General features: G+C 38.8%; 1 protein-coding gene across 1 annotated transcript in view; it reads left to right on the top strand.

The window, feature by feature from the left end:
• The window catches only part of Mct1 (Monocarboxylate transporter 1), a 359,238-nt gene that overhangs the window by 252,652 nt on the left and 90,403 nt on the right, over window positions 1-16,183 (top strand). Inside the window, exon 3 of the mRNA XM_067136498.2 lies at window positions 13,709-13,852. Within this exon, the coding sequence (XP_066992599.1) occupies window positions 13,709-13,852 (144 nt within the window). The remainder of the gene's footprint in view (window positions 1-13,708; window positions 13,853-16,183) is intronic.

Raw genomic sequence — 16,183 nt, forward strand, 5'->3', positions numbered from 1 at the left:
ATACAATGGAGCCATACTCGAACTGCGGTCTTACCAGCGACTTATACGCCCTCCCCTTTACATCCTAACTACAACCCCCGAATACTCTCGTAACCATGTGAAGTGATCTGTAACCTTTCTTAACTTCTTCATTAATATGATTACCCCAATGAAGATCACTCCTTATGTTAACACCTAGGTGCTTACATTTTCCCCATGAGGTAATATCACCCCATCAACACAATTGAAACTGAGAGGACTTTTCCTCTTGGTAAAACTTGCAACTTGACTTTTCATCCCATTTACATTCATACCATTGCCTGCTGCCCACCTCACTACATTGTTTAAGTCCCCATGCTGTCACTTAGAGTCCTGCAACTCATTTACTGCTCTATAACGTCATCTGCAAATACCCTTATCTGTGATTCCAGATATTTACTCATATCATATATATAACATAAAGGTTCAATAATACTGCCTTTCGGCACCCCCTTCTTAATAAGTACAGGATCAGATAACGCTTCACCTACTCTAAGTCTCTGAGTTCTATTTTCGAGAAATGTTGTCACTCATTCAACCACTCTTTTGTCTAGTCCAATAGCCCTCATTTTCGTCAGTAATCTCCCATGACCTACCCTATCAGAAGCCTTGGATAGTTCAATAGTGATACAGTCCATTTGACCTCCTGAATCTAAAATATATGCTATAGCCTGCCTGCACCCTACAAGCTGAGCTTCACTGGAATAACCTTTCTTAAACCCTGACAGCCTTCTATCAAAGCGGTTAGTAATTTCGCAAATGTGTCAGAATGAATAGATTCCCAGAGCTTACAAGCTACACATGTCAAGCTGACTGGCCTGTAATTTTCCGCTTTATGTTTATCACCCTTTCCCTTTGTGAATGAACTATCAATAAATTAATTGGGAAACTCTTCAAAAGTCACACTCATTAGAAATTCTCAAGTGAAATGTGCCTTTGTTGGCGAGACCTAATGCTAGCAAGTCACTGCTTTTTACCGGTATGGGCTAGAATAAAATAATGTACTTCAATCATAAATTCCCAATACTCAACATAAATATGAGCTACTTATTCGGCATAAAACAATTGCATTAGACAGTTGTTTCAATAATATCAAAGCAAGCCTTTTTTTTTACATGTAAGCAAGGGGAGTCAAAGAAGACGGTAGAGGTATAAAGAAAAATTCCCCTTATCATCTAAACGAGCTTGCTATTATTCTTTTCTCCTGTAGAAGAGATTCAGAGCTATGAATTTCTCTTTTAGACATGAAGCATTTCTGACGTACAGAAATATTCATTTGTACGAAAATTGGCCTACTAAAAGATCACTAAATTAATATCGTATTTTTTTAAATATTTATGATCTTCTTCTTCAAGTCCCATATCCGGTCCCCCAGACGTTGGTAATCACCCTCGAGAAAGCACCTCTTTCTTTAGCCAACTTGAAGAGTTGTTCAGTGTTGTTGATGCAAGTCCAGTCTTTGATGTTTTGGAGCCATAACATCGGTGGTCTACCAGCTCATCTCTTGCCTTCTGTCTTTCCTTGTGATATGAGGTGTACTGTCCACCTCGTAGAACATGGCCTAAACAAGCTGTTTTCCTGGATTTGATGATGTTTGCCAGCCCAAGCTCAGTTCTAGCTCTACTTAACACTTTATTATAACTGGTATTGATATTTATAAACTGTTATTAATTATATTAATAACTAGCAAGATACCCGTGCTTCGCTACGGTATTATACTGAAATTTATAATTGAATGCTTATTGTTTTAGATATATTATCCGCCGAAATTCGCGATCTGACTCGTTTTCTGCGAGAATCCGCCAAAATTCGCGATCTGACTCGTTTTCTAATAGATTACGGCAAGTTTCCTCCCATTTTTCAATCTTTCTTTCGTACTTCCCGGGCTAGGTCTAGGTATTCCACCCGGTCAGTTGGGTCCCTAAATATTTGCCATCTTTTCCTATAAGCATTTTTAATATGGATCAAATCCTTCAGGAGATCCGGCGTGGTGTCGTCTTGGGTGACTTGGCGGTACTGAACCCATGGCCGGACTGCATTCTTAGTCATTACCTGTCCAGGACCCGTTTCCAGCGCGGTCCGCACATTTGTCGATGGTCCAGAATATTATTATTATTATTATTATTATTATTATTATTATTATTATTATTATTATTATTATTATTATTATTATTATTATTGATACTTGCTTTACGTCACACTGACACAGATAGGTATTATGGCGACGATGGGACAGGAAAGGGCTAGGGGCGGGAAGGAAGCGGCCGTGGCCTTAATTAAGGTACAGCCCCAGCATTTGCCTTGTGTGAAAATGGAAAACCATCTTCAGGGCTTCCGACAGTGGGGTTTGAACCTACTGTCTCCCGAATACTGGATACTGGTCGCACTTAAGCGACTGCAGCTATCGATCTCGGTATTATTATTATTATTATTATTATTATTATTATTATTATTATTATTATTATTATTATTATTATTATTATTGTTATTGATGTTCTGGACCCCACAGCAAGATGCAAGACCGCTACTTGGCGGTAAATTACATCTGCTGCCATTGTCATTGTTGACAATGTGATCAGCACCATTGTCGCGCGTAGGCAAGTGTGCGGGATTTCTGGCGATACGAATGACATACTTCCGTGCATTATTGACCTTATTATAGAGGTGAACAATTTGACGGCCAGTCTCATTCCTATCGTTTATTTCAAATGTGTTTACATTTTTATTTAAATGCCAGGAGAATCTACTGTATTCTAACAATGTTCTTCGAAGGAAAAGATGGCTGTTGAAAACGAACCCAGGAAAGATTAAAAATGATCGGTTTATGATCAGAATACGTACATCGAAAATCTACAGCCTGTTTGCAGTCATTCGACAGGGTCAGAAATGGAATGAATAAAGCCCCATCTAGCGGCGACAATAGGAATTGTCCCGGTTGCCGAAGCACTCCTCTGGGGCAATGATCTATGAATGACAAATGAAATTAAATATTGGACAGTGTTGCTGGAATGAATGATGACAGGAAAAACCGGAGTATCCTGAGAAAATTATGTCCCGCCTCCGTTTTGTCCAGCTCGAATATCACATGGAGTGACCGGGATTTGAACCACGGAACCCAGCTGTGAGAGGCCGGCGCGCTACCGCATAAGCAACGGAAGCTCCTTATAAGTACATCATGAACAGTAAAATCAATTGGTCTCACCTCCTTTTAACCCCACCGCCGTTAAGTTTATTTACCCCCCCCCCCCCAAGAAAAAGAAGGCGTGTTTCTTTATGTTTAAAGGAGATTCCAAACACCAATGTCCACGTGTATTACCTTCAGTATTGAGATATAAGTATCCCCATAAAAATAATTCACTTTTTTCACTTCCTTTCACACTCTTATACCCCCCCTCGCCCCCCCCCAAGTGAATTTTCCGGCAAAAAATACTTGTTTCTTTAATAGTAAAGGATCTTCTAAATACCAATTACCACGACTCTAACTTTTCCGTTTTTAATTTATGTGTCCTCATGATAGGATTTATTAGATGTATGTATTCTCATACAATTAAGTCAATTAATTATTCAATTCTTTCACCCCCCCCTCTTCATTGGCTTTTTCGAGAATACGTGTTTCTTTACTTTTAAATCAGATTCCAAATATCAAATTTGACGTCTGTAACATTTTCATTTTTGAGATATCAGTAGCCTAATTAAAAGAATTCCACACCATTTTCAGTCACATTTAACCCCCCCCCCCTCCACCCAAGTGGTATTTCCGAAATTAAAAATACACTTTCCTTTATTTTTATAGAGATAAAAAGATCATTTTCACTCTTGTAACATGTTAAGTTTTTTTGGATATACTGTAGAAGTTCTCATTTTAAAATTTCACCCCCTTTTTATTTCCCCTAAAGTGGAGTTTCCAAAAACAAATCACCTATATTTCTTTACATGTACAGGAGATTTCAAATACCCACTTTTTACGTCTGTAACATTTTACGTTTCTCAGATATTCTGTAGATATAGTCCTTCAAGAAATTCACCCCACTTTGTCACTCCTGTTTAACCGCCATTAATTTGATTTTCCAAAAAGAAAAAATACCTGTTTCTTTATTTTTAAAGGAGATTCTAAATAGCAATTTTTTACATCTGTAGACATTTAAAGTTATAAGATGTAGACACACTCATTTTAAAAATTCACCCACATTTTCACCCCCCATTGTTTGGTTTTTCCAAAAACGAAAAAATACCTTTCTTTACTTTTAAAGTAGATCCCAAATAGCAATTTTCAGGTTTGTAATATATTCAGGTTCTGATGTATAAGTAGCCTCATTAAAGGCATTCAACCGCTTTTTCACCTTTTTCCACCCTTCCTATTGGGATTTTCCGAAAACAAAAAAATACGTGTTTCTTTATTTTTAAAGGATTTTCTAAATACCAATTTTTACATCTATAAGCTTTAAACGTTTGGAGATATAAACACACTCGTTTTAAAATTTCACCCCCTTTTCACCCCCCCATTAATTGAATTTTATAAAAACAAAAAATACGTGTTTCTTTATTTTTAAGTTAGATCCCAAACACCAATTTTCAGGTCTGTAATATCTTCAGTTTCTGAGATATAAGTATCCTCATTAAAGGCATTCAACCCCTTTTTCACCCCTTTTCACCCCTCCTATTGGGATTTTCCGAAAACAAAATAATATGTGTTTCTTTGTTTTTAATGAAGATTCTAAGTACCAATTTTTACATCTGTAAACTTTAAAAGTTTTGAGATATAGATGCACACATTTTAAAAATTCACCCCCCTTTTCACCCTCCCATTAATTGGATTTTCTAAAAACAAAAAATACGTGTTTCTTTATTTTTAAAAAAGATCAAAAGTACCAATTTTCATGCCTGTAATATCTTCAGTTTCTGAGATATAAGTACCGGTATCCTGATTAAAGATATTCAACCCCTTTTTCATCCCTTTTCACCCCTCCTATTGGGATTTTCCGAAAACAAAAAAATACGTGTTTCCTTATTTTTAAAGAAGATTCTAAATACCAATTTTTACATTTGTAAACTTTAAAAGTTTTGAGATATAGATACACTCATTTTAAAATTTCACTCCCCTTTTCACCCCCTTAGCGACGGAATATCCCAAAATCCTCTCTTAGCGAGCACCTACATCTTAATATGAATATATCTCCAAAATTTCATTTCTTTATGTCCAGTAGTTTTGGCTCGGCGAGGATGAATCAGTCAGTCAGTCAGTCAGTCAGTCAGTCAGGACAAGTTATTTTATATATATAGATAATGGCATTGGTTTTCCATTCTACTTGCTACTATTAGGATATTCGGTGTTGCCGGAATTTTTTACGTACCAGTAAATCTATTGACAGGAGACGGACGTATTTGAATATCTTCAAATAGCATTGAATCAAACCCGCCAACTTTGGCTCAGAAGGCCAATGCTTCTACAGTCTGAGCTACTCTAGCCAACGACCATCGTTCTGCTGAAAGCAATTCAACAGAATGAAAATATTTTCCTCTATCTACTTGTACAAGTTTATTGAAAACTGATATCACATATCAATTTATGACTGAACGTTGAACAAGAGATAAATAATTCCCGAGTTAACTGACATTAAATAGCATTTATTTACTCATAAAAGTGAAAAGATTGTGGTTGTCTTAACTCGTATATGTTCAGCCACGATTGTTAACTATTGTTCACTCATTATTCTCTTTTCATGAAATCTTGGTAGATGCATATACGTTGGCAAATGCCAAAACAGAAATCTCCGCTATTTAATACAAATAATTTTCAGAAGGTGTTAACTGAAATGAAGCATTAAAAAAAAAATTGAAATGGTGTAAATATTAAAATACACATTTTCTGTGAGTTTGGAATGTGGTGCTGCACGGAATTATCTTTAGCCGATTTGGGGTTCAGATATTTGTATAGAGATTGCGTTGCCTGACATTATAATTAATGTTACCTTCAGGAGGATCATATTCAGTCTTCGTAACAAGTTACGAGAAAATTATATTTGTACTGTCTGTCTGTTAGGTCATCAGCCCAGAGGCTGGTTGGATCCTCAAATAGCACCACCAAAGGTTATGCGATTATAAGGAAACCGCAAAAACCAATGGCAGCACCAAAATGAGGCGTACTAGGCAAAATTAGGAGTGAGGTAGTTTGCCATTGCTTTCCTCACTGGGTCAGAAAGTGCTATTGCAGCACGACTGACTCTATAAGCAACACCTTTCGTAACACTCAGATGCACTAGTCGTGCTCTGAATGTCATTACTCAGCACCACCCATACCCCAGCAGCTTCCATATTGTCACAGCCATGGATGAGACTGGGACTTCGGTGGTAGATACACTTTACTCTGGCCTGTGCCAAGAGATGGATACAAAAGTACTGTATTCATCATGAAATGGCAGCAGGCAAATATTTGTACTACATTGCTCAAAATTGGGGCTGGTTGTTTAGATATTTATGACGAAAAGCCAATCAGTTTCATGCCAATTTCCACAGAAAAAATTGGACTAAGAACAACAGACTCCGAGCATCCTGTATTAACCTCTGGACATGAAGCATTTAGTAGAGTATACATGTGGAGCTCGTTCTCCACTAGAGCTTCTATACTTTTGTAAGAATTGATGTAAATAAATATATATCATTACTAGCAAGATACCCGTGCTTCGCTACGGTATTATACTGATATTTATATTTGAATGCTTATTGTTTTATATATAATCCGCCGAAATTAGCGATCTGACTTTTTCTGAGAGAATCCGCCAAAATTCGCGATCTGACTCGTTTTCTAATAGATTACGGCAAGTTTCCTCCCATTTTTCAATCTTTCTTCCCAGCAATCGATTTCGTACTTCCCGAGCTAGTTCCAGGTATTCCACCCGGTCACTTGGGTCCCTAAATCTTTGCCATCTTTTCCTATAAGCATTTTTAATATGGAACAAACCCTTCAGGTGATCAGGCGTGGTGTCGTCTTGGGTGCCTTGGCGGTACTGAACCCGCGACTGGACTGCATTCTTAGTCATTACCCGTCCAGGACCCGTTTCCAGCGCGTTCCGCACATTTGACGACGGTCCAGAACATAATAATAATAATAATAATAATAATAATAATAATAATAATAATAATAATAATAATAATAATAATAATAATAATAGATAATCTGGACCCAACAGCAAGATGCAAGAGCGCTACTTGGCGGTAAATTACATCTGCTGCCATTGTAATTGTTCAGAATGTGACCAGCACCATTGTCGCGCGTAGGCAAGTGTGGGGGATTTCTGGCCATACGAATGACATACTTCCGTGCATTATTGACCTTATTATAGAGGTGAACAATTGGACGGTCAATCTCATTCCTATCGTTTATTTCAAATGTGTTTAAATTTTTATTTATATGCCAGAAGAATCTACTGTAATCTAAAAACGTCCTCCGAAGGAAAGGATAGCTCTTGAAAACGAACCCAGGAAAGATTAAAAATGATCGGTTTATGATCAGAATAAGTACATCGAAAATCTACTGCCTGTTTCCAGTCATTCGACAGGGTCAGGAATGGAATGAATAAAGACCCCATCTAGCGGCGACAATAGGAATTGTGCCGGCAGCCGAAACCTGTCGCACTGCTCTGGGGCAATGATTAATGGGTGACAAATGAAATGAAATTATATTGGACAGTGTTGCTAGAATGAATGATGACAGGGAAAACCGGAGTACCCGGAGAAAAACCTGTCCCGCCTCCGTTTGGTCCAGCACGAATTTCACATGGAGAGAAAGGGATTTGAACCACGGAACCCAGCTGTGAGAGGCCGGCGCGCTGCCGCCTGAGCAACGGAGGCTCCTTATAAATACATTATGAACAGTAAAATCAATTGGTCTCACCTCCTTTTACACCCCACCGCCATTAAGTTTATTAACCCCCTCCCCCCACCAAAAGAATTAAAAGGCGTCTTTCTTTATGTTTAAAAAAGATTCCAAACCCCATTGTTTACGTCTATTACCTTCAGTTTTGAGATTAAAATAATTCATTTTTTTCACTTTCACACTCCTCCACCCCACCACGTGAATTTTTCAGCAAAAATACTTGTTTCTTTAATAGTAAAGGATCTTCTAAATACCAATTATCACGACTGTAACTTCTTCAGTTTTGATTTATGTGTCCTCATGAAAGGAATTCAACTCCTTTTCACTCCCGCCCCCCAAGATGATTCCCCCCCACAAACGGGCTTTTCTTTGTTTTTAAAGGAAATCCAAATACCAATTTTCACGTCTGTAGGCCCTAACAACTATAGTTTTATTGGATGTAAGTATTCTCATACAATTAAGTCAATTAATTTTTCAATTCTTTCACCTCCCCCCCCCCCGCCCCCCATTCATTGGATTTTCCGAGAATTCGTGTTTCTTTGCTTTTAAAGCAGATTCCAAATATCGGATTTCACGTCTATAACATCTTCATGTTTGAGATAACAGTAGCCTAATTCAAAAAAAAAAAATCAACATTTTCAGTCACTTTTCAGTCCAGCACGAATGTCACATGGAGAGAAAGGGATTTGAACAACGGAACCCAGCTGTGAGAGGCCGGCGCGCTGCCGCCTGAGCAACGGAGGCTCCTTATAAATACATTATGAACAGTAAAATCAATTTACACCCCACCTATTGGGATTTTCCGAAAACAAAAAATACACGTTTCTTTACTTTTAAAGGAGATTCAAAATATCAATTTTCACATCTGTAATTTTAAAATTTTAAGATGTAGATACGATCATTTTAAAAATTCACCCCTCTTTTCACCCCCCCCCCCATTATTTGGATTTTCCAAAAACGAAAAATACCTGTTTCTTTATTATTTTTAAAGTAGATCCCAAATACCAATTTTCAGGTCTGTAATATCTTCAGATTCTGAAATATAATTAGCCTCATTAAAGGCATTCAACACATTTTCACCCTTTTCCACCCTTCCTATTGGGATTTTCCGAAAACAAAAATATACGTGTTTCTTTATTTTTAAAGGAGATTCTAAATACTAATTTTTACATCTATAGTTTTGTGATATAGATACACTCATTTTAAAAATTGACCCCCTTTTCTCCCGCCCATTAATTGGATTTTCCAAAAATAAAAAATACGTGTTTCTTTATTTTTAAAGGAGATCCAAAACACCAATTTTCAGGTCTGTAATATCTTCAGTTTCTGAGATATAAGTATCCTCATTCAACCCTTTTTTCACCCCTTTCCACCTTTGCTATCGGGATTTTCCGAAAACAAAAAAATACGTGTTTCTTTATTTTTAATGAAGATTCTAAATACCAATTTTTACATCTCTAAACTTTCAAAGTTTTGAGATATACACTCATTTTAAAAATTCACCCCCCTTTTCACCCTCCCATTAATTGGATTTTTCAAAAACAAAAAATACGTGTTTCTTTATTTTTAAAAGAGATTAAAAGTACCAATTTTCAGGTCTGTAATACCTTCAGTTTCTGAGATATAAGTACCGGTACCTTGATTAAAAGCATTCAACCCCTTTTCCACACTTTCCCACCCTTTTCACCCGTCCTATTGGGTTTTTCTGAAAACAAAAAAATCGTGTTTCCTTATTTTTAAAGAAGATTCTAAATACCAATTTTCACATTTGTAAACTTTTAAAGTTTTGAGATATAGATACACTAATTTTAAAATTTCACCCCCCTTTTCACCCCCTTAGCGACGGAATATCCAAAAATCCTCTCTTAGCGAGCACCTACATCTTAATATGAATGTAGCCCCAAAATTTCGTTTCTTTATGTCCCGTAGTTTTGGCTCGGCGATGATGAATCAGTCAGTCAGTCAGTCAGTCAGTCAGTCAGTCAGTCAGTCAGTCAGTCAGTCAGTCAGTCAGGACAAGCTATTTTATATATATAGATTACCAAACCAGTGAGCTACGCGGTTTTCGTCACGTAGGTATGAGCTTGCACTCAGGAGATAGTGGGTCCAAACCGCACTGTCGGCTGCCCTGAAGATGGTTTTCCGTGGTTTCCCATTTTCTTGATTGTTGTTTTCTTGAAAGGGGCCTAACATCGAAGGTCATCGGCCCAATGATTTCCCATTTTCACACCTAGCAAATGTTGGGGTTGTGCCTTAATAAAGGCCACGTTCACTTCCTTCTGCCCTATCCCATCGTTACCATAAGACCTGTCTGTGTTAGTACGATAAAAAATAAATACATTATGATCATTTCTTACAGCGTTATGCCCATCTGTGAAGCGCGATAAAACTTATTTAGCTGAAGTTAATTTTTTCTTCTCCCAAAATCTCTACATCTGGGCATTGAACATTTTCCGTTCTTCAGTCCATGATTTATTGGTCCTGGTATTCATTTTTACAGCAATGTGTTGGTTGTTGAATTCTTTTTTTTTTTTTTTTTTGAACTGGAGTCTATCTTAAATAATTTACTGTGGGGTGCCAATTTCCTGAAGGTCTTTTTCTATTTCACTAGCCAGTTATTCTTGACTTTCATTGAGAGAGCAATGTTGAGAATTCTTTTGGTAAGCCTGTCATTGTTCATTCTGAGAATCTGGACATAGAAATTTAATCGCCTTTCCCTGATGGTGTCGGTGATCTTTTAAGAACGCTGATAAATCTCCCGAGACTTCCGTTTCATCCAGATTCCGTCTGAGTAGACTGGACCAGAGATTTTCCTCAATATATTCCTTTTCTCCTTTTCTTTGTCTTTATGAAATGATCTGCCTCCAATGATCAAAGTTTCCGAGGCGAAAAGTGCCTCAGGCTTGATAACTGAGTTGTAATGTCTTAATTTTGCGTTCCTGGATATCGATTTTTGTTATATCTGTTCCAGCTGAGTCTGTAGGCCTTCTCTAATTCTTCTTATCATTATTAATTTTTAACTGTCCCAGCTGGTAACAAAATTACGTGAGGCTGACGTCTGCTGTGAAAGGGAATATACAAATGTAGGACATCTACTTACACAAATCTCTCTTTAAATTACCCGTAACCAACTGTATGTTCTACGATTCAACCCTAAAATCTTGAACATAAGCAGTGAATCACCCCAGACAACTTTTTACTTATTCGGGCATAGAGAGACCTTAATAGGATTACGGTTTCAAAGACCAATCCGGTAAAAGAATATCAAGAACTCCAACCAATTAGTAGCTGTCTTATCAGCACAATATGGTCGGTTTTTTGTTTTGAAAATTAAAATCCTCAGCCTGTTTCCAGCCATTCAACCAGGTTAGGAATGGAATGAATGAAGCCCATATCTAGCGGTGAGGATAGGAATTGTGCCTGCTGCCGAAGCCTGTCGCACTCCTCTGGGGCAATGATTGATGAATGGCAGATGAAATAATATTGAAGAGTGTTGCTGAAATGAAATATGACAGGGAAAACCAGAGTATTCGGAGAAAAGCCTGTCCCGCCTCCGCTTTGTACAGCAAAAATCTCACATTGAGTGACCGGGATTTGAACCACGGAACCCAGCGGTGAGAGGCCGGCGCGCTGCCACCTGAACCACAGAGGCTCTTGTTTTTGTTATCACTTTCATTTTATCACACCTACGTGCACTTGTTTTTATATAAGTTCATCAAAATAGCGCATTGAAACATCTTCAATAATAACGTTTGACCACCTACCGCACAATTAACAGGACATAACTGTGTTATTCTGATGAAGCCGACAGCCGACATATTGAGGGACTGTGGCTCAAAGAGTTTAAATGCAAATATGATACAGTATATTTCCGTACTAGTCCGCCTCTGTGGTGTAGTGGTTAGCGTGATTAGCTGCCACCCCCGGAGGCCCGGGTTCGATTCCCGGCTCTGCCACGAAATTTGAAAAGTGGTACGAGGGCTGGAACGGGGTCCACTCAGCCTCGGGAGGTCAACTGAGTAGAGGTGGGTTCGATTCCTACCTCAGCCATCCTCGAAGTGGTTTTCCGTGGTTTCCCACTTCTCCTCCAGGCGAATGCCGGGATGGTACCTAAGTTAAGGCCACGGCCGCTTCCTTCCCTCTTCCTTGTCTATCCCTTCCAATCTTCCCATCCCTCCACAAGGCCCCTGTTCAGCATAGCAGGTGAGGCCGCCTGGGCGAGGTACTGGTCATACTCCCCAGTTGTATCCCCCGACCAAGAGTCTGAAGCTCCAGGACACTGCCCTTGAGGCGGTAGAGGTGGGATCCCTCGCTGAGTCCGAGGGAAAAACCGAACCTGGAGGGTAAACAGATGATGAATGAATGAATGAATATTTCCGTACTAAAACCGAGTGAGTTGGCCATGCGGTTTGAGACGGGCAGCTGCGAGCTTCCATTCGGGAGATATTGGTTTCGAACCCCACTGTCGACAGTCCTTAGAATGGTTTTCCGTGGTTTCTGAATTTCACACCAGGCAGATGCCGGGGCTGTACTTAATTAAGGCCACGGCTGCTTCCATCCCACTCCTAGCCATTTGTCCTGCTCCATGGCTGCTGGCCTTTGGTCACAGGGGTCTCGGGTTCGATTCCCGGTAGGGTCGGGAATTTTAACCATCGTTGGTTGATTCCACTGGCATGGGGACTGGGTGTATGTGTCGTCTTCATCATTATTTCATCTTCACCATGACGCGCAGGTCGCCCACGGGAATCAAATCGGAAGATCTGCATCTGGCGAGCCGAACTTGTCCTCGGACACTCCCGGCACTAAAAGCCATACGCCATTTCATTTTCCCTAGCCCTTTCCTACCTCATCGCCATAAGACCTACCTGTGTCGGTGCGACGTAAATCAACTTGTAAAAAAATGTCCGTACTGTATTGTTAACAGGTGCCTTAACAGGTGTTTTAGAGGCCTATGTAGGTATGCACTTTTATTATTGTTATTATTATAATTATCATTTTACTTAATTTTTGTGGTTATTCTCTAAATAGTTGAAATGATTACAACTCTATATTCATATTCTCTATAGATATATTATAGAGTTCTCGTTATGTTACTGCAGATTATTGTCAATATTATTGCAATTTACAACATTATCAGAATTGAAAAAGGGCAGGGAGGACCAATGCATTTCGAAAAGGAAAAATTGCAAGTATAAAACGTTAACTTTCTGATAGTTATAAGCTACGAACCTTCATGTTGGTCCGTATTGAACAGCAATTACATGAAAAACAATTAACTGTAATGGTCCAACTATTCAATACATTTTTATTCTGTAAATATTACATTAAATCTGTCTTGGTGGTACTAGTTTTGGTCACGAGTGACCATCATCAGCAGAGAGACAATAATTTGACAAGACATATAAAAACTACTAAAAAAAGTGTATACAGTAGGTACGAGCTGACATTGTAAAAGTGCATCATCAGATCGACAGTGATAATAATGTACAAACATTCCTATGGCACGTGATCCATATTCACGTTGCGGTATTAAAATTGAAGACAAATTAAAATTTTAAATTTTTCTTGTGTGGGTTCAAAAATTGTCCGAAACTAGTACCACGAAGACAGATGTTACGTAATATTTACATATTAAAATGTATTGAACAGTTGGATCGTTATAGTTACATGCTTTTCTTACAATTATTGGTCGTTTTTCTGTTAAGCATTTTAGCAATCATTGTTTTCTTCTGTTTCCAGGAAACATTACCAACTTTTTAGAATTATTAACTTGTCCTATTAAACAGAACAGTAACTATTATTTTCTTCTCATATCAGGACCTATCACCAGCTCGTTCGTGAACAGGTTCGGATGTCGGCCGGTAACGATAGCTGGGGCGGTCCTAGCCAGCTTCTGCTTGGGGATCAGCGTCTTGGCGCCCAATGTACTCACTCTGTACTTCACCATCGGACTCGGAACAGGTGAGTGCACAAAAACACGTGTATCAATAAAACTGTATTTCTGTCTGCGTTTTTGTAAATAGCCTCCTGATAGTTTGTATTTTTATCGAACCGGGAGTAAATGTCGAGTTCATTCTGTCTTGTCTTGTCTTGTCTTGTCTTGTCCATTACAGAATCGCGGAAAGTCAGGTTGGTAGAATTTCAAAAGAAATGGTAGCCTGTTTGAGGTAATGCCAGGGCGATTAACATCTCAGTTATTCCCTTTGTAATTCATGTTAGAGGGAAGATAGTTGAAAGGAAGACCTGAACACAAGAAACAGAAATAAATCACTAATTGCTCCCCATATATTAGTTTATTTGAAGTAATGTGTATTATTAAGGCTAAATTAACGTTATTTTGTATCATCTGTCTCATCTACATCAAACACTGAAACGACGTCTTCTTGTGCTGGACGAGACGTACTGGGAAGGGGAGGGAGGAGTGAGGGCCGACCTACGCGCCTTCCTGTCGGCCGACTTCCTGCCTGGTTTTCGAATTCATCGCCTACGGTGTCATCCACCTGAGCAAGCCTACTGAAGGTTTCATTTTTGTTTTACAAGGTGTTATTGGTTATTGAAGTGACTCTGAGTGCTTACTGGCCTGCTCCTTTGGCTAATACTGCTCCTAACAGATGTACCGCAATTTTCCGGGTGGATGTGGAAGTTTACCACCATGTGCTCACAGTGTAGCTGTACTTCTTGACATAGTATCCCATATCATGAATAAAGTTAATTTAAGCTACTCCTTCCAACCATTTGTCATTAGCATTGCCGCTTCTATACAATAAGCTCTACGTTGCTTATCCTGGAGTCAGGTCGGCTGCCTCAGTATACTTTAACGCACGCTCCCGGGTTGCATATCTAACGTGTGTAGGTATATTAAAAAACCTGGAATAGCAGCCATCCGGAACAGGACTGAGCATGGATTTATCCTGGCAATAATTCTTTGGAATTCTAGCACTTAACTTAGGGTGGCAGGAAAAGATATGAGTGTCATATTTCAGTTTTGGAGTTTCATACTGACAAATGTAGTGTATAGTCTCGTATCCATATCCTATATTCGGATGTGGAGATAGGTATTCTATCTGACATACATACTAATAAGACGGAAACCTCGAAAATCAAGACATTAAACCAATATCCGTATAATCTCTTTGTAAAACTGGTAGAAAAATGGTCAACAAAAATGTTATCATGCACATGGGAAGTGATTTTCTAGTCAACGGAATACAAGAAAGTAACTGTAATGGGCCATGCGTGATGAGTGGGCGATTTCTTGGTTTAAATTGGTGACCATTGTTTTTAAGGGGAGGGGAAAATAACCAGAAAGAGTTATAAACTGTCCAGGATTTTGGGGATTTTATATAAAGAAAAGTGCGTATCCCTAATAGTCATGAAACTTAAAATGTATTCTTAATTAACCATTTACAGAAGTATATTGATTGGCTAGCATTAGAGGGCACTTACGTGCGACAACTTCGTGCCTCTAGATTTTCGATAGGATTAACAACTACTATGAGACGAACTGCCGATACCCAGGCGTCTCTCAATTGACTGAAAATGTTATTGTCTTCAGCTTATCCCACGTATATCTGGGGTCACTGGAGCCATCCGGATTAGTTTTGGTTTCGTCCGGGGTTTCTTCCTGACGCTACGTGATTTTTCAGGTGAAAATTTCAATCCACGTTCGGATGATCGGGATTCGAACCTCGGCCGTCCGGGTGGAAAGCCAGCAGCTAAGCCACTGCACTAATCATGCTCCCCAAAATATCAATAACAGTAGTAGTAGTACACAAGTAAAGAGTCTATTGACACAAACACCACACCTGTCAGGTACACGGGGTTGTATAGCACGATGACTAAGTCCCTTAAAAGCAGCATCTATTAAGCATTCTACAATACATTACAACTTCCAAAAGTGAGCTGGTGTCTTCGGATCCTCTAGATCAGTGGTATTCAAAGTGTGGTACGCGTACCACCAGGGTACGTGGGGTAGTCTCACGGGGTAGGCAATTTTATCCTAGCTTCTAACTGTTTTCAGTGATTCAGTTCAGATAAGATTTGAGCAGCTCATTTTCAATAAAATCTTGTTTTGATGTGGTGTTTTTATCTACCACTACACAGAGTCTCCTTTCTGAGTTATTCATTCGAAAATGTGTCAGTTTGTCCCTCCCATTGACGAGGCGTGTAAAAATGTTTATTATGCTCCATTGATTTTTCTAATTTCTTGTTTCGAAATCCACTCGTTCACTTCAATTTTTCTGTAGCTGCATATATATATATATATACACTCACTGACAGGGCAAATGCAAC

This window comes from Anabrus simplex, chromosome 1, assembly GCF_040414725.1.
Source record: "Anabrus simplex isolate iqAnaSimp1 chromosome 1, ASM4041472v1, whole genome shotgun sequence".
Taxonomy (NCBI): Eukaryota; Metazoa; Arthropoda; class Insecta; order Orthoptera; family Tettigoniidae; genus Anabrus; species Anabrus simplex.